The following is a 26911-nucleotide window of genomic DNA, read 5'->3' as shown; positions in this document are numbered from 1 at the left end:
AGAGACCACTGCTGTGTAAGTTGGGTCCCCACAAGATCCAGGGAGACACCCCAGAAGAGCTCAGGGATATGTGGGGTTCAGAGACTACAGACAGAGCGGTGAGCCAGAGACATAGACACTGGGTCACAGGCTGGGTGAGCTCGGAGCACAGCTGGAGGCCATGGAGACAGGAGTGATTGAGCACTTTTCTCTGAGGGCACACTGAGGAGTGGGGCCCCGAGCTCTCGGCTCCTCCAGGCAGAGATTGGGAGGCTGCCATTTTCATTCCCATCCTCTGGAACTCTATGGAAAGCCTTCAGGGAACAAAAGCTCCCAAAAATGAATCCAAATGGAATACTTAGCCTGGCCCCTGGTAAGGGTAGTGCAATTCTGCTTCGGGCAAAGACACGTGAGAATCACTAAAACAGGCCTCTCCCCCAGATGATCAACAAGAAATCCAGCCAAGACCAAGTTCTCTTACCAAGGAGAACAGCAGAATTCCAGAGGAGAAGAAAGCAAAGCATGGAATTCAGGGCTTTCTCCCGATGATTCTTTAAACTTACGAAGTTAATTAATTTATTTTTTTTTCTTCTGCTAATTATTTTTAACTTTTACCCTTTCCTTTTTTAATGTTTTTAGAGTATCTTAACAATACCTTTAATAAAAAATAATCTTTTATTATTATTATTATATAATCATTATTATAGTCATATTTTATCCTTCTATCTAACTTTATTTTTTTGTATAAACATAGAGTTTTTTCTTCTAAAAAATTTGGGGTACTACTTCTTCTAATAGAACAAAATACACCCTAAATCTAGCACCGGGCTGGATCTAGTCTCTACCCTGAGCAAATTTTCTCCACTTTCTTTTGCTTTATTCTCCCAACCAACTTTTATCAACTCTATTTTTAGAAATTTAAAAAAAATTCTTTTCATATTTATAGTCATATTCCATCCCTTCATTGTGTTTACCCTTATATGTTTTTCATTCTTTAAAATGTTGGGAGGTAGTTTCTTCTAAGAGACCAAAACACTCCCAAAATTGAGTGGGTGACCCTGTTCTAGTCACCAGTCTAATATATATATAAAGATTATATATATATATATATATACATATAAAAAGAGGGTAAAAAGAAGTTCAGAAAAAAAATTTAAAAAGAAAACAAATAAAGAAAAATATAAAAATGAAATTATATATAATTATATATATTTCTTTTTAAAATATATATATATTTCATTTTTATATTTTTCTTTATCTGTTTTCTTTTTAAAAATTTTTTTCTGAACTTCTTTTTACCCTCTTTTTCCCCATCATGATTTGGGTCTCTTCTGATTTGGTTAAAGCACATTTTCCTGGGGTCTTTGCCACCCTTTTAGTATTTTATTTGCTCCTTCACATATTTTCATCTGGACAAAATGACAAGGTGGAAAAACTCATCACAAAAAAAAAAAAAAAAAAAAAAGAACAAGAGGCAGTACCAAAGGCAAGGGACCTAATCAATATGGACATTAGTAATATGTCAGATCAAGTATTCAGAATGATGATTCTCAAGGTTCTAGCTGGGCTTGAAAAAGGCATGGAAGATATTAGAGAAACCCTGTCTGGGGAAATAAAAGCCTTTCTGGAGATATAAAACAACTAAAATCCAACCAAGATGAAATCAAAAAAGCTCTTAATGAGGTGAAATAAAAAATGGAGGCTCTTACTACTAGGATAAATGAGGCAGAAGAGAGCATTAGTGATATAGAAGACCAAATGGCAGAGAATAAAGAAGCCGAGCAAAAGAGAGACAAACAACTACTGGACCCCGAGGGGAGAACTCAAGATAAGTGATACCATAAGACAAAACAACATTAGAATAATTGGGATTCCAGAAGAAGAAGAAAGAAAGAGGGGAACAGGAGGTATATTGGAGAGAATTACTGTAGAGAATTACCCTAATATGGCAAAGGAACAAGCATCAAAACCCAGGAGGCACAGAGAACCCCCCTCAAAATCAATAAGAATAGGTCCATATCCTATCATTTAATAGTAAAATTAACAAGTCTTAGCAACAAAGAGAAAATCCTGAAAGCAGACCGGGAAAAGAAGTCTGTAACATACAATGGTAAAAATATTAGATTGGCAGCAGACTTATCTAAAGAGACCTGCCAGGCCAGAAAGAACTGCCGTGATATATTCAGAGCGCTAAATGAGAAAAACATGCAGCCAAGAATACTATATCCAGCTAGGCTGTCATTGAAAATAGAAGGAGAGATAAAAAGCTTCCAGGACAAACAAAAACTGAAAGAACTTGAAAACACCAAACCAGCTCTACAGGAAATATTGAAAGGGGTCCTCTAAGCAAAGAGAGACCCTAAAAGTAGTAGATCAGAAAGAAACAGAGACCATATACAGTAACAGTCGTCTTACAGACAATACAGTGGCACTAACTTCATATCTCTCAATAGTTACCCTGAATGTAAATGGGCTAAATGCCCCAATCTAAAGACACAGGGTATCAGAATGGATAAAAAACAAAACACATTAATATGCTGACAAGATACTCATTTTAGACCCAAAGACACCTCCAGATTTAAAGTGAGGGGGTGGAAAACAATTTACCATGCTAATGGACATCAGAAGAAAGCAGGGGTGGCAATCCTTACATAAGAGCAATTACATTTTAAGCCAAAGACTATAATAAGAGATGAGGAAAGACACTATATTGTACTCAAAGGGTCTGTCCAACAAGAAGACCTAACAATTTTAAATATCTATGTCCCTAATGTGGGAGCAACCAACTATATAAACCAATTAATAATAAAATCAAAGAAACACATCAGCAATAATACAATAATAGTAGGGGACTTGAACACTCCCCTCACTGAAATGGACAGATCATCCAAGCAAAAGATCAACAAGGAAATAAAGGCCTTAAATGACACACTGGACCAGATGGACACCACAGATATACTCAGATCATTCCATGCCAAAGGAACAGAATACACATTCTTCTCTAGTGCACATGGAACATTCTCCAGAATAGATCACATCCTGGGTCATAAATCAGGTCTCAACCAGTATCAAAAGACTGGGATCATTTCCTGCATATTTTCATACCACAATACTCTGAAGCTAGAACACAACCACAAGAGGAACATTGGAAAGAACCCAAATACATGGAGACTAAACAGCATCCTTCTAAATAATGAATGGGTCAACCATGAAATTAAAGAAAAATTGAAAAAATTCATGGAAACAAATGATAATGAAAATACAATAGATCAAAATCTGTGGGACACAGCAAAGGCAGTCCTGAGAGGAAAATATACAGCAATATAAGTCTTTCTCAAGAAACACGAAAAGTCTCAAATACACAGCCTAAACCTACACCTAAAGGAGCTGGAAAAGAACAACAGAGAAAGCCTAAACCCAGCAGGAGAAGAGAAATAATAAAGATTAGAGCAGGAATCAATGAAATAGAAACCAAAAGAACAACAGAACAAGTCAACAAAACTAGGAGTTTGTTCTTTGAAAGAGTGAAAAAGATTGCTAACCCCCTGGCCAAACTTATCAAAAAGAAAAGAGAAAGGACCCAAATAAATAAAATCATGAATGAAAGAGGAGAGATCACAACTACCACCAAAGAAATACAAACAATTACAAGGACATCTTATGAGCAACTCTATGCCAACAAATTTGACAATCTGGAAGAAATGGATGCATTCCTAGAGACATATAAACTACCACAACTGAACCAGGAAGAAATAGAAAACCTGAACAGACCCATAATCTGTAAGGAGATTGAAGCAGTCATCAAAAATCTCCAAACGAACAAAAGCCCAGGGCCAGATGGCTTCCCAGGGGAATTCTACCAAACTTTTAAAAAAGAACTAATTCCTATTTTCCCAAACTTTTCCAAAAAATAGGAATGGAAGGAAAACTTCCAAACTCATTTTATGAGGCCAGCATCACCTTGATCTGAAAATCAGACAAGGATCCCATCAAAAAAGAGAGCTATAGACCAATATCCTTGATGAACACAGATGCAAAAATTCTCACCAAAATACTAGCCAATAGGATCTAACAATACATTAAAAGGATTATTCACCACGACCAACTGGGATTTATTCCAGGGCTGCAGGTTGGTTCAACATCCGCAAATCAATCAATGCGATACAATACATTAATAAAAGAAAGAACAAGAACTATATGATACTTTCAATAGATGCTGAAAAAGGATTTGACAAAGTACAGCATTCTTTCCTGATCAAAACGCTTCAAAGTGTAGGGACAGAGGACACATACCTCAATATCATCAAATCCATCTATGAAAAACCCACTGCAAATATCATTCTCAATGGAGAAAAACCGAGATTTTTTTCCGCTAAGGTCAGGAACACGGCAGGGATGTCCATTATCACCACTGCTATTCAACATAGTACTAGAAGGCCTAGCCTCAGCAATCCGACAACAAAAAGAAATTAAAGGCATCCAAATCAGCAAAGAAGTCAAACTCTCACTCTTTGCACATGATATGATGCTTTATGTGGAAAACCCAAAAGACTCCACCCTAAAACTGCTAGAACTCATAAAGAATTCAGTAAAGTGGCAGGATATAATATCAATGCACAGAAATCAGTGGCATTTCTATAAACTAACAATGAGACAGAAGAACGAGAAATTAAGGAGTCGATCACATTTACAATTGCACCCAAAACCATAAGATACCTAGGAACAAATGTAACCAAAGAGGTAAAGAATCTATACTCAGAAAATCATAGAATACTCATGAAAGAAATTGAGGAAGACACAAAGAAATGGAAAAATGTTCCATGCTCATGGATTGGAAGAACATATATTGTGAAGATGACTATGCTACCTAGAGCAATCTACACATTTAATGCAATTTCTATCAAAATACCATCAACTTTTTTCAAATAAATGGAACAAATAATCCTAAAATTTGTATGGAACCACAAAAGACACTGAAGAGCCAGAGGAGTGTTGTAAAAGAAAAACAAAGCTGGTGGCATCACAATTCCTGACTTCAAGCTCTAAGACAAAGCTTTAAGCATCAAGACAGCATGGTACTGGCACAAAAACAGACACATAAATCAATGGGACAGAATACAGAGCCCAGAAACAGACCCTCAGCTCTATGGTCAAGTAATCTTCGACAAAGCTGGAAAGAATGTTCAATGGAAAAAGGACAGTCTCTTCAACAAACAGTGTTGAAAAAATTGGACAGCCACATGCAGATGAATGAAACTGGACCATTTCCTTACATCACACAGAAAAAATAGACTCAAAATGGATGAAAGACCTCCACGTGAGACAGGAATCCATCAAAATCCTCAAGGAGAACACAGGCAGCAACCTCTTTGACCTCAGCTGCAGCAACTTAGAACTTAGCTGCAGAAACATCGCCAAAGGCAAGGGAAACAATGGCAAAAATGAACTATTGGGACTTCATCAAGAACAAAAGCTTTTGCACAGCAAAGGAAACAGTTAACAAAAGCAAAAGACAACTGACAGAATGGAAGAAGATATTTGCAAACGACATATCAAATAAAGGGCTAGTATCCAAAATCTATAAAGAACTTATCAAACTCAACACACAAAGAACAAATAACCCAATCAAGAAATGGGCAGAGGACATGAACAGACATTTCTGCAAAGAAGACATCCAGATGGCCAACAGACACATGAAAAAGTGCTCCACATCATTTGGCATCAGGGAAATACAAATCAAAACCACAATGAGATAACCACCTCACACCAGTCAGAATGGCTAAAATTAACAAGTCAGGAAATGACAGATGCTGGCAAGGATGCAGAGAAAGGGGAACCCTCCTACACTGTTGGTGGGAATGCAAGCTGGTGCAACCACTTTGGAAAACAGCATGGAGGTTCCTCAAAAAGTTGAAAATAGAGCTACCTTACAACCCAGCAATTGCACTACTGGGTATTTACCATAAAGGTACAAATGTAGTGACCAGAAGGGGCATGTGCACCCGAACATTTATAGCAGCAATGTCCACAATAGCCAAACTATGGAAAGAACCTAGATGTCCATCAACAGATGAATGGATAAAGAAGATGTGGTATATATATACAATGGAATACTATGCAGCCATCAAGGAAATGAAATCTTACCATTTGCAATGACGTGGATGGAACTAGAGGGTATTATACATAGTGAAATAAGTCAATCAGAGAAAGACAACTTCATATGATCTCCCTGATTGAAGAAGTAGAGATGCAGCATGGGGGGTTTAGGGGGTAGGAAAAGAATAAATGAAACAAGATTGGATCGGGAGAGAGACAAACCAAAAGAGACTCTTAATGTCACAAAACAAACTGAGGGTGGCCGGGAGGAGGGGGCTAGGGAGAGAGTGGTTGGGTTATGAACTTTGGGGAGGGTATGTGGTATGGTGAGTGCTGTGAAGTGTGTAAATGTGGTGATTCACAGACCCCCCCCTGGGGCTAATAATACATTATATGTTTATTAAAATTTTTTTTAAAAAAAGAAAAGATAAAGGATCTGAATGAATGTAATGATAAATAAGAGAGAAGAAATAATAACCAATGCTGCAGAAATATAAACAATTATAAGAGAATATTATAAAACATGGTATGTCAATAAATTGGACAACCTAGAAGAAATGAATAAATTCCTAGAAACATAAACTACCAAAATTGAATCAGAAGAAATAGAAAATTTGAAAATACTGATAAAGAACAAAAAAAAGTAGACTTAGTAATCAGAAGACTCCCAAGAAACAAGTCCAGGGCCTAATGGCTTCCCAGTGGAATTCTACCATTTTTTAAGATTTGGAGCTGAGATGTCTTTCAACAGATGAACAGATAAAGAAAATGTGGTTCATATATACAATGGAATATTATTCAGCCATCAGGAAGGATGAATACCTACCATATCCATCAACATGAATGGAACGGGGTGGGGGGGTTATGCTAAGTGAAATAAGTCAAGCAGAGAAAGATAATTATCATATAATTTCACTTACATGTGGAACATAAGGAATAACATGGAGAGCCATAGGGAAGGGAGGGAAAAGTGAATGGGAAAGAAATTGGAGAGGGAGAAAAACCATGAAAGACTCTGGACTCCAGGAACCAAACTGAGGGTTACAGAAGGGGGAAAACTGGGATATGGGTATTATGGAGGGCATGTGTTGTGATAAGCTCTGGGTGTTATATGCAACTAAAGAATCACTGGACACTACATCAAAAACTAATGATATACTATATGTGGACTACCTGAACATAATTTTTATAAAGATTGTATTTATTTGTTTTAGAATGAGAGAGAGCAGAGGGAGAGGTAGAAGCCTGCATTTTTAATAAGCATTTAAATAAGTATCTCAAGCAGACTCCCCACTGAGCACAGAGCCTGAAGAAGTCTCAATCCTACAACTCTGAGATCATGACTCAAGCCAAAATCAAGAGTTGGATGCTTAACCAATTGAGCCACCCAGATACCACACTACCAGACATTTAATACCTACTCTTCTCAAATACTCCAAAAATTAAAAAAGGAAGGAAAACTTCCAAATTCATTCAATGAGACCAGCATTACTATGATTCAAAAACCAGATAAATATTCCACTAAAAAAAGAGAACTACAGGCCAGTATCCCTGATGAACATGGATACAAAAATTCTCAATAAATATACTAGCAAACCAAATTCAACAATACGTTAAAAAATCATTCACCACAATCAAGTGGAATTTATTCCTGAGATGCAAAGGTAGTTCAATATTCGCAGATCAATCAACATGACACACCACATTAATAAAGGATAGAACCATATAATCATTTCAATAGATGGAGAAAAAACATTTGACAAACATTCATGAATGTTTCATTCAATGAATACAACATTCATTCATGACAGAAACCCTCAACAAAGTAGGTTTAGAGGGAACATACTTCAACATAAGAAATGGCAGGAAAAACCCACAGCTAATATCATCCTCAAATGGGGAAAAACTGAGAGTTTTTCCTCTATAGTCAGGAACAAGACAAGGATGTCCATTCTTACCACTGTCATTTAATATAGTACTGTAAGTTCTAGTCATAGCAATCAGACCAAAAAAAAAGAATTTTTGGATGAAAATAAAGTGTAGTTAAGAAATACATAGAGATTTAAAATCAGAAAAAAACAGATTTCAATAACAGTTTATTCACTTAACAGTTTTATATAAATTTCTTCTCTCTGGATTTCATTTTCCTCAGAGAATTATAGTGATAATAAAATAAGTAATATGTTTGAACACGTTTGTAACCTATAAAACTCTAAACAAATGATATTGTTAGTGACTGTTGTAGTGTACAATCAAATAAATCTTTGTTGAGAAAAATAAAGCAGGTTTTCTCTAAAATATTGATTTTTAAGCGGAGTTTATGGATTAATTGCATCAGAAATAGCAGATGTTTGTTAAAATGCAAATCACTCTTTCCTGCCTCAGACCTTGTGCATCACAATCTCAGAAAATAGAACACAGAAGCCTGCATTTTTAATAAGTTACCCATGTGAGTCAGCTGCTTTATGAACTAGAAGAGGAATCCCATGAGCTAATCTCACTACTGTTACCACTAGGCTAGGTGGTGCTCACATAGTTGTTGGATGTCCTACCCCACTTACCTTTTACTTTATATAATATGGGACCACATATTTAACTTATATGCTGTTTCTTTTTCTGGCTTTTTTCAGGTATGAAAAAGGGAAATGGAGAGGACCAACTGGACAACTGAAATTGAGTACATTCTGAGAGATCTTTATGAGTACTGATGAGTACAAATGAACTGACAAAACGCCTTTTTGTCATTTGGTTAGGAGTATATTTGATGATCCGCCCAGAGAACAGTACTTTGGTCATCTTAACCTTCCTAAAAGCCTGCCTCTATACACCTCTTCATTGTGGGTATCTGGTATGCATCCTCTTTTGTGCCCTCTATGCTGACAAACTTGCTACCATAAAACAAAACAAAACAAAACAAAAAAACTCTCATTCACAGTTTGTATTATATCAATGTCTATCCACAGAGTGTGTGTTCCTGGCAGTGACAGCATATGGCTTCTACATTGTCATCAGCAAATCTCTGAAATCGCGCATCATCATAAACAAGGCACTTTGTGTTTAGATGGTAGCTATCTCCTGGATATTGGGCTTTTTCAATGGAATGACACAAAATGTACTCACATTAAGAGTTTTCCTTCATGGAAAAAATGTCATTAATCATTTTGTGTGCAATACTGACTTTGATAAAACTGGCCTGAATCAGTGTTTTCTTGAATAAGAGTATAATAATGTTGGGCAATGTAATATTTTCATTTGCTTCATTCCTTCTAATTTCTATTTACCATATTTTTTCTTTTTTTTTAAGATTTTATTTATTTACTTGAGAGAGTGTGTGTGAGAGAGAGAGAGCATGAGAAGGGAAAGGGACAGAGGGAGAAGCAGACTCCCTGCTGAGCAGGGAGCCCTATGCAGGACTCCATCCTGAGACTCCAGGATCATGACCTGAGCTGAAGGCTAGCTGCTTAACCAACTGAGCCACACAGGCACCCCTCTATTTACCCTGTATTCATCATCTGGGTTGTACTGAAAATTATTTCAGCTAAAGGAAGAAAAAATGCCTTTTCCACATAAGAAGTGACTATATCTTATAAGTCAGTCCTCTTCATGTACATGAAGCTAAAGTCCAAAGACAGTGACTTCAGACAAACTTATTACCCTTTCCTATGAGGTAGTCAACCCCATGCTGAATCCTATCATCTATAACCTGAGAAATATGGAAGTGCTGGTGCTATGGGAAAATTAATGAGTAGACACTGGTTCTGGAGAAAACGATGAGAAACTGATATGCTTGAGTTCAGGCACAAAAGAAGATAACATAAACAGAAAAAAAAAAAGAAACATATTTTGAGGCAAGGGTTTTCAACATAAAGAGAATAAAAGATGATCATATATAGGATCACAGAACTTAGCAGTCTAATTATATCACTTTCTGAAAATGACAATGATCTCATTAAAAGGTAGGGCTAAGTAGTCTAAGAAACACAACTTACAGGAACAAAACAAAACAAAATTAATTAATTAAGCCTTTCAAAGAAAATCTAACATTTATAGCTACTCAACAAATAGAACATATATTTTAGTAGCTTTTATTTGAAATACTTTTGATATGTTTGTTTGTGCTTGTTTCTTTTTCATTTTACCCAGAGATCTTATTTGAACCAACCTACATTTCCAACTACACATTTCACCTTCTTGTTTCTTGACTGTACTGCTCCCATTCCCTTTAAACATACTGTATTTCACTCACTGTGGTTACACAATTCTTTCATGTTCTTTCTCACCTAAGAACAATAGCAAATGCTATGTCCTCTGCATTGTTGGATTTCTCCTTCTCTAGAGAAGTCATAGCAATGACTCAATAACTCTATTGAGTTAGTTCTTACCTCTTCTAGGCTATCCTGACCCGTACCTGCTACAGCAATTTTTCTTTTATGTTATAACCATTTGTTAACTTCTGAAATGCTCCCAATGGCAGAACCATGGCTCACAGTTCTCTGTATTAAGTACAATGCCAAGTTAATTAAAAATATTGAGCAATCATTAACTGTTGAAATGGAAAAAGAATGTAAAATTACAAGTCCAAATATCTGAAATATCACTTAGGGAAATAAGAGAAATGGGCTTTAATTATATTATTTCATCCCCAACTACAATTGTGAATACTTTTGTAAAACAGCAGCTAATCTTTAAACGTAAGAGAAAATAGGAGATGATAAAAGTAGAACTGAGTAAAATATGCTGAAAAGATCCTAAAAATGTCTCCTCTGTGTGACTATTGAGTTGTAATACACAGTGGTGTTTGTAAGATATAATTGCCTCTCGGGTTTTATTCTACTCCAATTCTGCACTATAAACTCAGATTTCATTTTTTTTTTATTTTTATTTATTTATTTTTTTTTGTGATCTGTTAACATTGATTTTTTTTTAAATTTTTTATTTTTTATAAACATATATTTTTATCCCCAGGGGTACAGGTCTGTGAATCACCAGGTTTACACACTTCACAGCACTCACCAAATCACATACCCTCCCCAATGTCCATAATCCCACCCCCTTCTCCCAAACCCCCTCCCCCCGGCAACCCTCAGTTTGCTGGCGAGGATGCGGAGAAAGGGGAACCCTCCTACACTGTTGGTGGGAATGCAAGCTGGTGCAGCCACTCTGGAAAACAGCATGGAGGTTCCTCAAAATGTTGAAAATAGAACTGCCCTATGACCCAGCAATTGCACTATTGGGTATTTACCCTAAAGATACAAATGTAGTGATCCAAAGGGGCACATGCACCCGAATGTTTATAGCAGCAATGTCCACAATAGCCAAACTATGGAAAGAACCTAGATGTCCATCAACAGATGAATGGATCAAGAAGATGTGGTATATATACACAATGGAATACTATGCAGCCATCAAAAGAAATGAAATCTTGCCATTTGCGACAACATGGATGGAACTAGAGCGTATCATGCTTAGCGAAATAAGTCAAGCAGAGAAAGACAACTATCATATGATCTCCCTGATATGAGGAAGTGGTGATACAACATGGAGGCTTAAGTGGGTAGAAGAAGAATAAATGAAACAAGATGGGATTGGGAGGGAGACAAACCATAAGTGACTCTTAATCTCAGATTTCATTTTTAAGAACAAATTTTAAATTAACTGCACATACAGGGTGATGAGATTTCTAAAGAATGTTTTCAAAATACCTTGGAAGACAAAGATTATTTGTTTTGTTTTGTTTTTTAAACACACACACACAGCACGCATATGCACACACACAGTTTGCAGCACAAATGGAAAGACACTGATTCAAAATCAAAATTCAGAATCAAAATGGTAATTCTCCTTCAGAGCAATGGCAGTATCCATAGTAGACAATCTTTTCTTCACTTTTTAAGAACTTCTCACAGTTCTTTGTTTCCTTTTGATCTATCACTTCATATTTAATTTAATCCTCAAACATATTTCAAAATTAACATGGAAAATATAGGTCGAAAATGGACTTAACTTTTAGCTATCATTTAAGAACTATGTATGGGCCTAAATTTTCTTATCTACATTACAAAGCCATCTGAAGCTAATCCTTAAAAGTAGGAACAATGTAATAGGCAGCACTGAATCCCCAGCCCCTACCACACACATACATTGTCAAAAAATAAGAGACATAATCAATACAAAAATGAAAGCAACATTAACATTATATTATTGTTATTAATTAATGAAAATAATTTTAGAATATTATATGATGCCTAGCACACCACACAGTATATATTATGCATTTTTTTTTTAAAGATTTCATTTATTTATTTGACAGACAGAGATCACAAGTAGGCAGAGAGGCAGGCAGAGAGAAAGAGGGGGTAGGAAGCAGGCTCCCTGCAGAGCAGAGAGCCCAATATGGGGCTGGATCCCAGGACCCTGGGATCATGACCTGAGCTGAAGGCAGAGGCTTTAACCCACTGAGCCACCCAGGAGCCCCTATATTATGCATTTATTAAATAACACTGTCTATCCATCTATTGTCTTCCTCATTTGCTCTCTGTTTTCTTGAAAATAGGACATTAAGAAAGAATTTCTGGGTGTCTATATTTGAATGAGACAGTAAGGGACAATCATATATTGTACTTTCCACCAGTATTAATTAATGAAAAGGAACTTAAAAATAGTATATATAAATTATCTAGTTACCTAGCACATTTTACATATGTATGCATTATTTAAATATTACTTCTCATTGGGGCACCTGGGTGGCTCAGTGGGTTAAGCCACTGCCTTCAGCTCAGGTCATGATCTCAGGGTCCTGGGATCAAGTCCCGCATCGGGCTCTCTGCTCAGCAGGGAGACTGCTTCCGTCTCTCTCTCTCTCTCCCTGCCTCTCAGTCTACTTGTGATTTTCTCTGTCAAATAAATAAGTAAAATCTTTAAAATATATATATTACTTCTCATTCCATTACTTACCTTCTTCATTTGTTTTCTGAGTTCTGGAAAATAAGGTAATTAATCATGGAGTTCTAAATGGTTATATTTGAATAAGTTACAAAAAGGAGGGAGCATTAGCACTGGGTGTGGTGCAAAAATAATGAATACTGTTAGGCTGAAAATAAAAAATAAATTTAAAAAAAAAAGGAGGGAGCATTAGCAAAAAGTGATCAAAGGGGATGATGTAGCTAGAGGAAGGGAACTCTGGAAGTCAGCCTTCATTTTATCTAATCAAAGAAATAATGGACTAGGCTATACTAAGGGTAGAAAGAGACTAAGAGCCAAATAGAAGAAAGATAACAAAATTTAATGAATCCCTTCCATGATTCTTCACATAAAGCCCTATTTAACCTTCAATAGGATAATAATACCAAATCAGACTACTGAGTTATTCCATATTATTTAACCCTATGGTATGCTCATCTCTTACCTTGGATAATTACAAATTCCTTATTCCTTGTAGCATATTCTCCATTCCAAATATCAATATTACTTGTTTCTGAAGTAAATTAAGAAACAATGCTGTACCCTGGCAACTATATAACAGTTGTGAGAGAAACTGAAGATGATACTAAGAAATTGTAAAACTTTCCATGTTCATGGATTGGAAGAACAAATATTGATAAAATATCAACACTACCAAAAATAATCTACACATTTAATCCAATCCCTATCAATATATCAGTAGCATTTTCACAGAGCTAGAAGAAACAATCCTAAAATTTTGTATGGAAGCACAAAAGACCTTGAATAGCCAAAGCAATCCTGAAAAAAAAAAAAATACGAAGAAGAAGAAGAGCAGGAGGCATCACAATTTCAGACTTCGAGTAATATTACAAAGCTGTAATCAACAAAATTGCATGATACTGGCACTGAAACAGACATGTAGGTCAATGGAACAGAGCAGAAACACCCAGAAATGGACCCACAACCATATGGCCAATCAATCTTCGAAAAACAGGAATATCCAATGGAAAAATGACAGTCTCTTTAACAAATGGTGTTGGGAAAACTGGAGAACAACATGTAGAAGAATGAAAACTGCACCACTTTTTTACGTCATATGAACAAATAAATTAAATACAGATGAAAGACTTAAATGTGAGATAGAAAACCATCAAAATCCTAGAGGAGAACATAGGCAGAAACCTTTTTGACCTCAGTCATAGCAACTTCTTACTAGACATATCTCCAGAGGCAAGGGAAACAAAAGCAAAAATGAACTACTGGGGCTTCATCAAAATAAAAAGCTTCTGTACAGTGAAGGAAACAATCAACAAAACTGAGGCAAACTATGGAATGGAAGAAGATAATTTGCAAATGACACGTGATAAAGGATTGGCATCCAAAATATATAAAGAACTTATCAAACTCAAGACCCAAAACACAAATAATCCAGTTAATAAATGAGAAGAAGACATGAACAGACATTTTTCCAAAGAAGATGTCCAGATGGCTAACAGACACATGAAAAAATACACAACATCACTCATCCTCAAGGAAATACAAATCAAAACCATGATGAGATAAAAACTCACACCAGTCAAAATGGCTACAATCAACAACACAAGAAACAACAGGTGTTGGCAAGAATGTAAAGAAAGAACACTCTTACACTGTTGGTGGGAATGCAAACTGGTGCAGCCAATGTGGAAAACAGTATGGAGATTCCTCAAAGAAGTTAAAAATAGAACTACCCTATCATCCAACCACTGCACTATCAGGTATTTATCCAAAGGGTACATAGATACTTCGAAAGGGCACCTGCACCCAGTGTTTATAGCTGCATTATCAACAATAGCCAAATTATGGAAACAGCCCAAATATCAGCTAATTAATGGATAAAGATGTAGTACACACACACACACACACACACACAATGGAGTATTACTTGGCCATCAAAAGAATGAAATCTTGCCATTTGCAATGACATGGATAGAGCTAAAGTGTATTGTGCTACGTGAAACAGGTCAGTCAGAGAAAGACAAATATGATTTCACTCATATATGGAATTTAAGAAACAAAAAAGATGAACATATTGGAAGGGGAGAAGAGAGAGAGGGAAATAAACCATATGAGACTCTTTTTGTAAACCTAGAATGCGTTATTTGTTTCAGGGGTACAGGTCTGTGATTCATCAGTCTTACGTAATTCATAGTGCTCACCATAGCATATACCCTCCACCATTGTCCATCACCTAGCCATCCCATCCCTCCTACCCCTCTCCACTTCAGCAACCCTCAGTTTGTATGAGACTCTTAATGATAGAGAACAAACTGAGGGTTGGTGGAGGGAGGTGGCTGGGGGTGGGCTTAAAGGGTGATGGACATTAAGGAGGGCATTGTGATGAGCACCGGGTGTTATATGCAAGTGATGAATCACTAAATTTTATACCTGAAACCAATATTACACTATACATTAATGAACTAGAATTTAAATAAAATTTTGGGGAAAAAAAGAAACAATATAAATATGATCAGAGAATGTAAGAGGTGTGAACAATCTGGTCATAAAATGTGAAGGAGGAACTTCTGATTTCTGCTGCTTTCACTATGGCTGAATAAACTCCTATCAAACTCAAGCATCTCAGAGATGATAAATTTTGTACAAAATTTTTATAAAAAATCACTTTGGAGGGGAGACTGGGTGGTTCAGTGGGTTAAAGCCTCTGACTTTGGCTCAGGTCATGGCCCCAAGGTCCTGGGATCCCAGCCCTGCATTGGGCTCTCTGCTCAGGGGGGAGCCTGCTTCTCCCTCTCTCTCTGCCTGCCTCTCTGCCTACTTGTGATCTCTGTCAAATAAATAAAAATCTAAAAAAAAAAAATCACTTTGGAGAAGTGTTGTTTTAGTGTAAGTTTCAAATTTTTTATGCCTACTGGCTCAACTAGGCACTGTGGAGTGGTATAAACTCTGATAATAAACTGGCAGTCCTTCTGGACAAACCTCAGAGTTCAGGGAAAACACAGCTAGTATAAAGTCAGGAGAAACTCCAGAAAGGGCAAAATACAAAAGAGGAAACATCAGATTCTCTGTAAAAATCTTGGTCCAGTTCTCTGATTGAACCCTGTGCCTTGTATGCACAGCCGAGCTAAAGATAAAAATCAAAAATCTTGAACTAAGATGTGAACTATTAACAAAAAGACTAAATTAGCAGTTTAAGTCAAACCAGGTATATTTTAAAACCAAAAAATCAAAACTATTTAGAGGAATTTAGTGGGTTTCAGAGTTTGCACATTATCACATTTACAATGTCCAGGCTACAATCCAGAATTATTCAACATATAAAGAATCAGGAAGGGTGCCTGGGTGGCTCAGTGGATTAAGTCTCTGCCTTCGGCTCAGGTCATGACCTCAAGGTCCTGGGATTGAGCCCTGAGTAGGGCTCTCTGCTCAGCAGGGAGCCTGCTTCCCTTCCTGTCTCTCTGCCTGCCTCTCTGCCTACCTCTCTGCCTACCTGTGATCTCTCTCTCTTTCAAATAAATAAATAAAATCTTTTTAAAAAATGAGGAATCAGGAATGTGTGACCCACTCTCAAGATGAAAAGGCAATCTTGGGTGTCTGGGTGGCTCAGCTGGTTAAGCATCTGCCTTCGGCTCAGGTCCTGATCCCAGCGTGCTGGGACGGAGCCCTGCATCAGGCTCTCTGCTCAGCAGGGAGCCTGCTTCCCTTCCTCTCTCTCTGCCTGCCTCTCTGCCTACTAGTGATCTCTCTCTCACTCTCTCTCTCTCTCTCTCTCTGTCAAATAAATAAATAAGTAAATCATTTTTTTAAAAAATGATAAAAAGGCAATCAATGGAAACTAATCCTGTGATACCCTAAAGTTTGGAATTAGAAAAAAGGGTGATAAAGCAACTACTTAAGCAATTACTTTTAACTGCTTAAATGAAATAAAAGAGAATATGCTCATGAGGAAAGAAAAGATTCCAAATTTCAATGAAGAAATAAAAACTATATGAATAACCAAATGGAAATTCTAGAACTGAAAAGTCTAATAGCAGAAATTTTAAAATCCACTGAAAAGTTTCAACAATAGAATAAAAGTGATAAAGAATCAACACCTGGAGAAAAAAAAAAAAAAAACAATGTAACTGCTATACAGGAAAGAAAGAAAGGAAATAATAAATCAATTAAATATCAAACAGGCAAAATCTTTAACAAAATATTAGCAAACTGAGTTTAACCATACATTAAAAGAATAATATACCATATATACAATGGAATATTATGCTTCCATTAGAAAGGATGAATACCCAACTTTTGTATCAACATGGACAGGACTGGAGGAGATTATGCTGAGTGATGTAAGTCAAGCAGATAGAGTCAATTATCATATGGTTTAACTTACTTGTGGAGTGTAAGGAATAGCAGAGAGGACATCAGAAGGAGAGGAGAAGGGAGTTGGGGGAAATCAGAGAGGAGACAAACCATGAGAGACTGTAGGCTCTGAGAAACAAACTGAGGGTTTTGGAGGAGAGGAAGGTGAGGGGTTGGGTGAGCCTGGTGGTGGGTATCAAGGAAGGTGCGTATTGCATGGAGCACTGGGTGTGGTGCATAAAGAATTAATCTCGGAACACTGAAAAAATAAAATTAAATTTAAAAAAAAATAATAACATACCATGATCAAGTGGGATTTATTCCGGTGATGCAAGTACAGTTTAACACTCACAAATCAATCATATGATACATCACATTGACAGAATGAAGCATAAATGCATGTAACCATCTCAACAGATCCATTAAAAAAAACTGACAAAGTAACATTGAATCCTGATAAAAACTCTCAACCAAGTGTGTATAGAGGGAATATACTTCAAAATAATAAAGTCCATATATGTCAAGCCCACAGCCAATATCATAATCAATGGTGAAAAGCTGAGCTTTTCTCCTAAGATCAGAAGCAAGACAAGGATGTTCAATAACCCCACTTTTATTTAACATAGTATTGGAAGTCATAGTCAGAATAACGAGCAAGAAAAAGAAATTAAAGGCTTCTAAATTGTAAAGGAGAAGTAAACTGTCTCTACTTAAAGATGACATGATATTATATATAGAAAATCCCAAAGGCTCTCCCCCAACCAAAAAAAGTTTATTATTAATTTTTATTTTTTATAAACATATATTTTTTATATACATATATTTTTATCCCCAGGTCTGTGAATCACCAGGTTTACACACTTCACAGCACTCACCAAATCACATACCCTCCCCAATGTCCATAATCCCACCCCCTTCTCCCCAACCCCCTCCCCCCGGCAACCCTCAGTTTGTTTTAATAAGTCAAGCAGAGAAAAAGTTTAAAACTAATAAATGATTTCAATAAAGTTGAAGGATGCAAAATCCATATATAAAAATAAGTTGTGTTTCTATACACTAGTAATGAATTAACAGAAAGAGAAATTAAGAATATAATTCCACTTGCAATTACATCAAAAAGAATAAAATACCTAGGAATAAACTTAACCAAGAAGGTGAGAGACCAGCACACTGAAAATTATAAGACATCAATGAAAGAAACTAAAGACACAAATAAATGGAAAAATATTATGTGTTCATGGATTGGAAAAAATTACTAATGTTAAAATATCCATACTACCCAAATCTACAAATTCAATGCAATCCCTACCAAAACCCCAATGGCATTTTTCATTGAAATAGGGAAAGATACCAAAAATTTATACAGAACCACAAAAGACCCCAAATAGAGCAATCCTGAGAAGGGTTTTTTTGTTTTGTTTTGTTTTGTTTTAATCCCTTTAAAATACCATCAGTGGCACCTGGGTGGCGCAATTGGTTGAGTGTCTGACTCTTGATTTTGGCTCCAGTCATGATCTCAGAATAATGAGATCAAGCCCTGTGTGGGGCTCCACACACAACACGGGATCTACTTGAGAGTCTCTCTTTCTCCCTCTTCCCCTCCCCGTGCGCTCGTTCTCTCTCAAATCTTTAAAAAAATAAAAATTTTTTAAAAGCATCAAAAATATTAAAGAATAAACAGTATTGCATGGAGCACTAGGTGTTACACACAAACAATGAATCATGGAACACTACATCAAAAACTAATGATGTACTGTATGGGGACTAACATAACATAACAATAAAAAAAAGAATAAACAGAATTTATTTAGAAATAAGACTTATATACCAAAACTACAAAACTGTTTAAGAAAAATTAAAGAAAACCAAAATAAATGGATAAACTATGTTGATGAATTTACTTAGTATTGTTGAAATAGTTCTCCCCAAATTTACCTTTAAAATTAACATAATCCTAATCATAATTCCAGTAGCTTTTTCTGTAGAAATTGACAGATGATCATAAAGTTTATGCTAAAAGGACTTGACTTTCCCACAAACCGCTTTATGATATTATATTTGTTTTATTCTATTTGTTTTGATCAAAAGATAACCTTTTGGAGGATGGAGCAATGAAAAGGTCTAGCCACAGCAATGTATATTTAAGAAAATACAAATATTGCACTAGTACCTCACTAAGAAAGAAACCCTTAGAATCCACCAATTTCCCGGCCTGATAGAAATGGAGCAACATATTATATGATTATAAAAAATTAAAAAATTTTTAAAAAAAGAAATGGAGCAACAGTATTTCTGAGGAACACTACCCTGTAACAAGGGCCACAATATCACTTATCATCCAAATCAGCAAACTTTCAAAGCTGAAACAGGGTGTTATTAGCAATTATACTGGGACAAGAGACATAACTCGGACTATTGCATACAAATCAGGTTATATGATCACACACATATTATGTCATCAATGCAATTTAAAATAACACATTCTTATGGTGTTACTGGAATATTTAACCACAAAAGGATGTAATATACCTTCTAGCTCAGATCCTTGATCCTTGATATCATTGAAGTCCATCTTTTAGAAGACTCAGTAATCATGTGTGTTCCACCAAGAAGCCCGAAACCCAAGAGCTGATATCTGGCTCATTTTATAAATTCCAGTCTGTGGGAAAATGACACAGTTCCATCCCATACAGATGGCATCTTATTAGGCAGGACAATGTAGATCAGTTTAGAAAAAACTGGACAATCTGAAAATCTCTGTCTTCATTTGAAACCACTACATGTGTATAGTCCTATAAAAAGTAATTTATGTCATTTGTGAATATATTAGATGTGTATTTTATATGACAAAGGAAAAGGGGCTAATTATGTCCTATTGGTCCATAACCATTGTCCCAGCTTAACACTTTTAAACCAGAAGGAGTGTGGCTGTGAGCTGAAATGGGAAGAAGAACCCTCACTTGGACATACCATCCTAGGAAGCATTTTTCCAAAGAAAATTACAGGAAAGCCATAGCAGTGTGGCTTTCTTCTATGAGTGTTGGAGTCTAGCAGAACTCTAAGGGACCTAACAATGTGGGAGCAGAAAGAAGCCAGTTCTGAATTCATGATATCCTTCTATTGGGTCCATCTTACTAGTCCTTCTATTTTTATTCATGGTAAAAATACACCCTATTATTAAATAAGGCACCCAAACCCTGTCTTCCTTTGAAAATGTTCTGTTGTGCTCTTTACCTGGAATGTCTGTCCCCCACTTCCCACTTGGAAAAGATTGCTTATCCTTCAGAACCAGGTAAAATGTTTATAATTCACACCTGGAAGATGTTTTTCTGTGACTTTATTGTTTTTAGTATCATCCTATATTTTAATCACAATGTATACTTGTTTTATTTCATTTTATCCCATTTCTGCCATTGCAGAACACTACTCAAAAGCAAGATGCAAAGCCTATTTGTCTTTACTTTTCCATTCCTGTATTTATCTTCCAAATCTCTAGTATGCACTACTTTCTTCCTCATTGCATTATCCTCTCTTTCTCATTGTCCTCTCTTATTTCTTTTCTACAGCTGGTCCACGTCCTTCTATATGAAGATCAGTTTATCCCATTTAAACTACTCCAAGTCCACTCATTATTCTGTTCAGCCCAATAATATCTAACAGACTATGAATGAAAAACAAAGGATCCAGCTTAGAAAGTAGGGGAAAGGGATATGCTATGAATAGTCTTTAATAATTTTGTCCTCAAAATAAGTGTCAGTCTGTATTCCACAGGACTGTGCACTCCTTGATCATGTTTTGGGTTTTATCGCAATGTATTTAGTTTTTTGATATTGCCAGTAGTTAGCATAATGCTTGACACAAAATTGCTATTCAGTAAATATTGGTTGCTTGAATAACTGAATGAAGGAATAAATGAATGAATAGAAAGCTCATATTCTACAGGAAATTCATATAAATGCAAAAATACCTAATTAGTGACATTCTAAACCCATTATTACTATGGTCTTAGAAAATTATGCAAACAAGTTCCTTAGAAACTAATTTTTTGAGTCATTTAACAGTAACAATGGTTTTCACTCAAAGATGCCACTGCTCATCTATCAAAACCTATGATAAGCCAAATCTCCCCATCAGCTGGGGTGTCGGCACAATGACTCACATTGCCTAAGACACTTCTGCACAGAAGTGTGCCTGCCAGTTTGCAGCTAAAAGGAAATCAGCCCTAAAAAAAATAGCTTCATTTTACCACTCTTGTCTCTCTTTGGCATATACACAGACTAGGTACCTAACATCCTAAAATGCTTACTCTTCCTTTCTATGATCAAAGACTACCCATTAGAAATTATTTTTGTTGAGTTCTACTTTATCTTCCTAAGAAAGATAAGAGACTAGAAAACCAGTGCACATAGAAGACAAGAAGTTAAGCTAGTAAAATGACATTTCCTTTCACATAAGATTACAGAACTCACTATTCCAGAGTTAAACTAGAATCAGTTATCCAGGAGAAGATGGATAATTTCGATGAGAACCTTTTACCCATAAATTGCTGTCCATCTCCTTAATCCAGTCATGAAGAAAAATGGTAGGCTCTACATTTCTCTCACATTTAAATATCAGGAACAGAAAAATGAGAATTTCAGGAATTAATGGTATCACTGACCCTTACATTTATTTTGGAACCTCGAGATGAGAACTAGTCCTTCATTTAGAGTAAAGGAATTTCTTTTAAAAATATTCACATTCTCTCTGAGGAGCATTTCTGACACTGTACATTCTTCGTAGCTTCCTTCACATCTTTGTTCCTCAAACTATAGATGAGGGGATTGAGCATAGGTGTCACAACTCCATAGAAGAGAGAGATGATTTTGTCTGTGACTTGTACTTTGTCTGCACCAGAAGAGTCTTTAGCCTTGGGTTTTGCATACATGAAGAGGATGGTTCCATAGAATATAATCACCACTGTTAAGTGGGCGGAGCAAGTGGAGAAGGCTTTGCGCTTCCCCTCTGCAGAAGGAATCTTCAGGATGGTGGAGAGAATGAAAACGTAGGAAACGAAAATGAAAAGTACTGGGACCACAAGAAAAATTATATTAGCAATAGCCATACTAATAACATTTATGGAGATATCAGCACAGGCCAATTTTAAGACAGCCAAGATTTCACAAGTAAAGTGATTAATGACATTATACCCACAGAAAGGAAGCCGCATTGCAAGAGAGGTCTGCAACATAGAATTGACACCCCCTGCAATCCAGGACCCAGCAGCCATGGGCACATATGAAGTCCTGCTCATTATGATGGAGTATCTCAGAGGGTTACAGATGGCCACATAGCAGTCAAATGCCATCATGCTTAAAAGGACACACTCTGTGGCTCCCATAGCGAAGGAGAGGAACATTTGCACTCCACATCCAGAGAAGGAAATGGTTTTCTTTGACGTTAAGAAGCTGCTGAGAAATAGGGGAATAGAAGAACTGGTATAGCAAATATCCAAGAATGATAAGTTACTGAGGAAAAAGTACATGGGGGTGTGCAGGTGGGTGTCACAGACACTTACAATGATGATGACTCCATTTCCCAGCAGGATCACTAGGTACATACATAGGACCAGCACAAAATAAATGGCCTCAAGTTCTGGATAGCCAGAAAGTCCCAAAAGGACAAATTCTGTCACAGAAGACTGATTGGTCTTTCCCATGTTAATATTTTCTTTCACTAAAATGAATTCTGTGGCAGCCAGAATACCTGTGGATCTGTTACAACAGTGTTTGCAAAAGTTATTTGTATCCTTAAGTGGCTTCCCTTATGGGTAATATAGACTTATAAATAGATGCACAGATAGCATAAGAATATGGTAAGATTCTCTAAGCTCAGTTAGAATTTTAGGTCTCATGGAGACTTCAGCTCAAAAATTAAAAAAAAAAAAGTCCTTGTTAGAAAAGAGAATCAGAAAACATACAACTGGATTAGAATTATGTACCTCATTTACATTATGAATTTGAAATTATTTTGAATGCAATGTCACCATAACATTTTGACCAAACAATCTGGAACACAACTAATATGTTAGCATCAACAAAAATTACTGTCCTTCAGTTACTAAAATAAAATGGTGTATGTAAGTCCTGCTTTAATGGTTTCATCTCAGTTTCAGAATCTTGTGGCTAGAAAAACAAGCTGAAAATATACATTTTTAGAAAAAGCAATTTGGTTTAATTTAAATCTGGGAGGAAATATATACCTGTAATATCTTAAGAATATTAACTAGACATTACTAATAGTTGTAAAAGAAAAAGGAAACATTTTTAGATAAAATTATTGTATTTCTCAGTAAAAATTGGGGTGTCTATTGTCTTGCCTTATATATATATATAATGAATTATAAGTAGATCTCAGAAAAACTCTAGTGTTCATGTCTCAATCTACAAATCATAATAAAGATATAACCTAAGAAACTCAAGTGATGGGGGATTTACTCTTTTACTTGCAGGTATAAGAAAATACATACTACTTTTCTGCACAGAAATCAGCTTATGCTCAAACAGTTGCTCTATCAATTTTTTTCTCACTGCATATTCAGAACACCCATAATAAAGTGGGATAGGTCATTCAAAATATTCTTAAGCATTACTGATACATTCTAATTATTTATATCCACACTTGACTAGAAGTACAATGTTTCTAAATTAAAATGCCAGAAATGGGGGCACCTGGGTGGCTCAGTGGGTTAAGCCTCTGCCTTCAGCTCAGGTCATGATCTCAGGGTCCTCGGATCGAGCCCCGCATCGGGCTCTCTGCTCAGCAGTGAGCCTGCTTCCTCTTCTCTCTGCCTGCCTCTCTGCCTACTTGTGATCTCTCTCTCTCTCTGTTAAATAAATAAAATCTTTTTTTTAAATACCAGAAATGGAAATCCTACTTTTTTGTGAGATTGCTCATCTCATAAATTCCATCTTAATAAGTTCAATAATAAAACTAAAATAACTATATGCTTCTCCGTTTTCATTAACACCAAGTAGCTGTCATTGATACAGTAAAAAAAAAAAAAAAAAAAAAAAAAAAAAACAAAATGAAATGAAACAAAAAACAAACAAAACAATTAACCAGGAGAAAAACTGGACTGGACTGACTTCCAGTAAAAATAAAAATTGGGGCTCTTTACAGACACCTCCCTAGTAGAGGAGCCTTTAAAGGACCAGCCAAGAGGTCTTTGTGGCTGGACCTGGTGGCTCAGTCGGTTAAGCATCTGCCTTCAGCTCAGGTCATGATCCCAGGGTCCTGAGTCCTGCCTTGGGATCCCTGCTCAGTGGGGAGCCTGCTTTTCCCTCTCCTTCTGCCTGCTGCTCCCCCTGCTTGTGCTAACCACCACCCCTAACAAATAAAATCTTTAAAAAAAAAAAAAAAAAAAAAAAGACCAGCCAATGGAGAACCAAAGCAACTTAAAGTCTTTGCTGCTTTGAGGATCTTTCTAATCCCAAAAGTAATTTAAAGTTGGCAATGTGGATTGCTTAGAATTTAGGAACTCTCTAGTCCTTTTGGGATGAAGTCCCCTAGAAGCAATTAGAACAAAGTTGCTAATACCATTAAACTTAAGTGTAACTCACAAATAAAAAACCAATTCTTCTGTCTTTACACAATTTTTTTTCTTTTTTAAAGATTTCATTTATTTATTTGACAGAGAGAGATCACAAGTAGGTGGCGGTGGTGAGGGGAAGAAGGCTCCCTGCTGAGCAGAGAGCCAGATGCAGAGCTTAATCCCAGGACCCTGGGATCATGACCTGAGCCGAAGGCAGAGGCTTTAACCCACTGAGCCACCCAGATGCCCTACTGAGAGCAAATTTAGAATGGCTACCCAGGTAAAATGGTCAAGACATGGACATTAGAATTGACTATGTCTGATAAAGAGATGTGGCAGTAATCTGTGATGCTTAGGTTTAAATGATATTTTGTTCTTAATAAATAAGTTATCTACCAATTCCTTTATTTTCACCTCTAAATCCTAGATTCTCAGAGTTGATAAACATTATTGTGGTCTCACTGCCCTCTCCAAATAGCCAGAATAATAGACACAGTCATTTTAATTTTGCTCACTCATGCTCTCTATTCAATACATACACAATACTCCAAACTTAACCAATCTCTTTTTCAGCGTATCTATACTGGTATGATACAACATGGAAGAGACCATATCAACAATTTCCATTATATGAGCAAACCATACTTTACTTATAAACAGGAAAAGAAGTCCAACTTGAGGTGGGTAATTATTATGACATTTTCTATGACTATCTTTTTTTTTTTTTTTGGAGTGTACATTTTTATTAGATGATGAGTAACTCTATGACTATCTTTTGAAATCAATATAAATATATGAAGAATTCAATCATTTTACATGAATGTTATAAAATACTCTTCCAGCATGGAAATGACTGAAATCCCTGTGATTAGTCTTTTTTAAAAAGAGAATAAAATTTGACAACAAAACTCTTGTCAGTGAACAACGTTTTTTAAAAGTCATTGAGTAAAAGATGCATGGTAATACTGGGTATGAAACATGTAACAGCTCAAATAAGGAACTCAGTAAATGGGACATGCAGTACAATGAATACTGTGACTCTATAATGGGTCCTAAAATAAGCTTTAAGTACTTTCAAACAATTTAAATCATTCAGAGAATGTTCTCTGGCCATATAGAATTAAACCAGGAAATTTTTTAAAAAGAAAATATAACTTTAAAAAAATCTCCAAATGTTAGAAACTTACATAATGCACTCCTAGTAACATAAGTATGAGAAAGAAATCACAACAAAAAATAAAACTGTTTTGAACTGAAATCTTTGGGATGCAGCAAAGGTGGTTCTATGAGGAAAGTATGTAGCAATACAAGCCTTTCTCAAGTAACAAGACAGTTTTCAAATACATAACCTAACCCTACACCTAAAGGAGTCTGAAAAATAATAGCAAATAAGGCCTGAACCCAGCAGAAGAAGAGAAATAATAAAGATCAGGCAGAAATCAATGAAATAGAAAACAAATAAATAGTAGAACAGATCAATGAAACTAGGAGCTGACTCTCTGAAAGAATTAAGATTGATAAACCCCTGGCCAGACTTATCAAAGAGAAAAGAGAAAGGACCCAAATAAATAAAATCATGAATGAAAGAGGAGAGATCACAACCAACACCAAAGAAATACAAACAAGTATAAGAAAATATTATGAGCAACTATATGCCAGCAAATTAGACAATCTGGAAGAGATAGATACATTCCTAGAGAAATATAAACTACCAAAACTGAAACAAGAAGAAATAGAAGAAACTGAACAGACCCATAACCAGTAAGGAAATTGAAGCAATAAACAAAATCTTCCCCCAAAATAAGAGCCCAGGGTTAGATGGCTTCCCAGGGGAATTCTACCAAACATTTAAGAAGAATTAACACCTATTCCTCTGAAGCTGTTCCAAAAAATAGAAAAATAAAATGGAAGTAAAACTTCCAAACTCATTTTATGAGGCAAGTATTACCTAGATCCAAAAACCAAACAAAGACC

General features: G+C 36.0%; 1 protein-coding gene across 1 annotated transcript; it reads right to left on the bottom strand.

Annotated features, from left to right (window-relative positions):
- Positions 1-22099: 22099 nt before the first annotated feature.
- Positions 22100-23071, bottom strand: LOC131812719 (olfactory receptor 13C7-like). Its single transcript, XM_059142579.1, has one exon. It carries the CDS (start codon positions 23060-23062, stop codon positions 22100-22102), a length of 963 nt encoding a protein of 320 aa, XP_058998562.1. The 5' UTR covers positions 23063-23071.
- Between the last annotated feature and the right edge of the window lie 3840 nt (positions 23072-26911).

Source organism: Mustela lutreola, chromosome 12 (genome assembly GCF_030435805.1).
Source record: "Mustela lutreola isolate mMusLut2 chromosome 12, mMusLut2.pri, whole genome shotgun sequence".
Lineage (NCBI taxonomy): Eukaryota > Metazoa > Chordata > Mammalia > Carnivora > Mustelidae > Mustela > Mustela lutreola.
The sequence above is the reverse complement of the archived record's forward strand: the minus strand, read 5'-3'. Positions and strand labels throughout refer to the sequence as shown.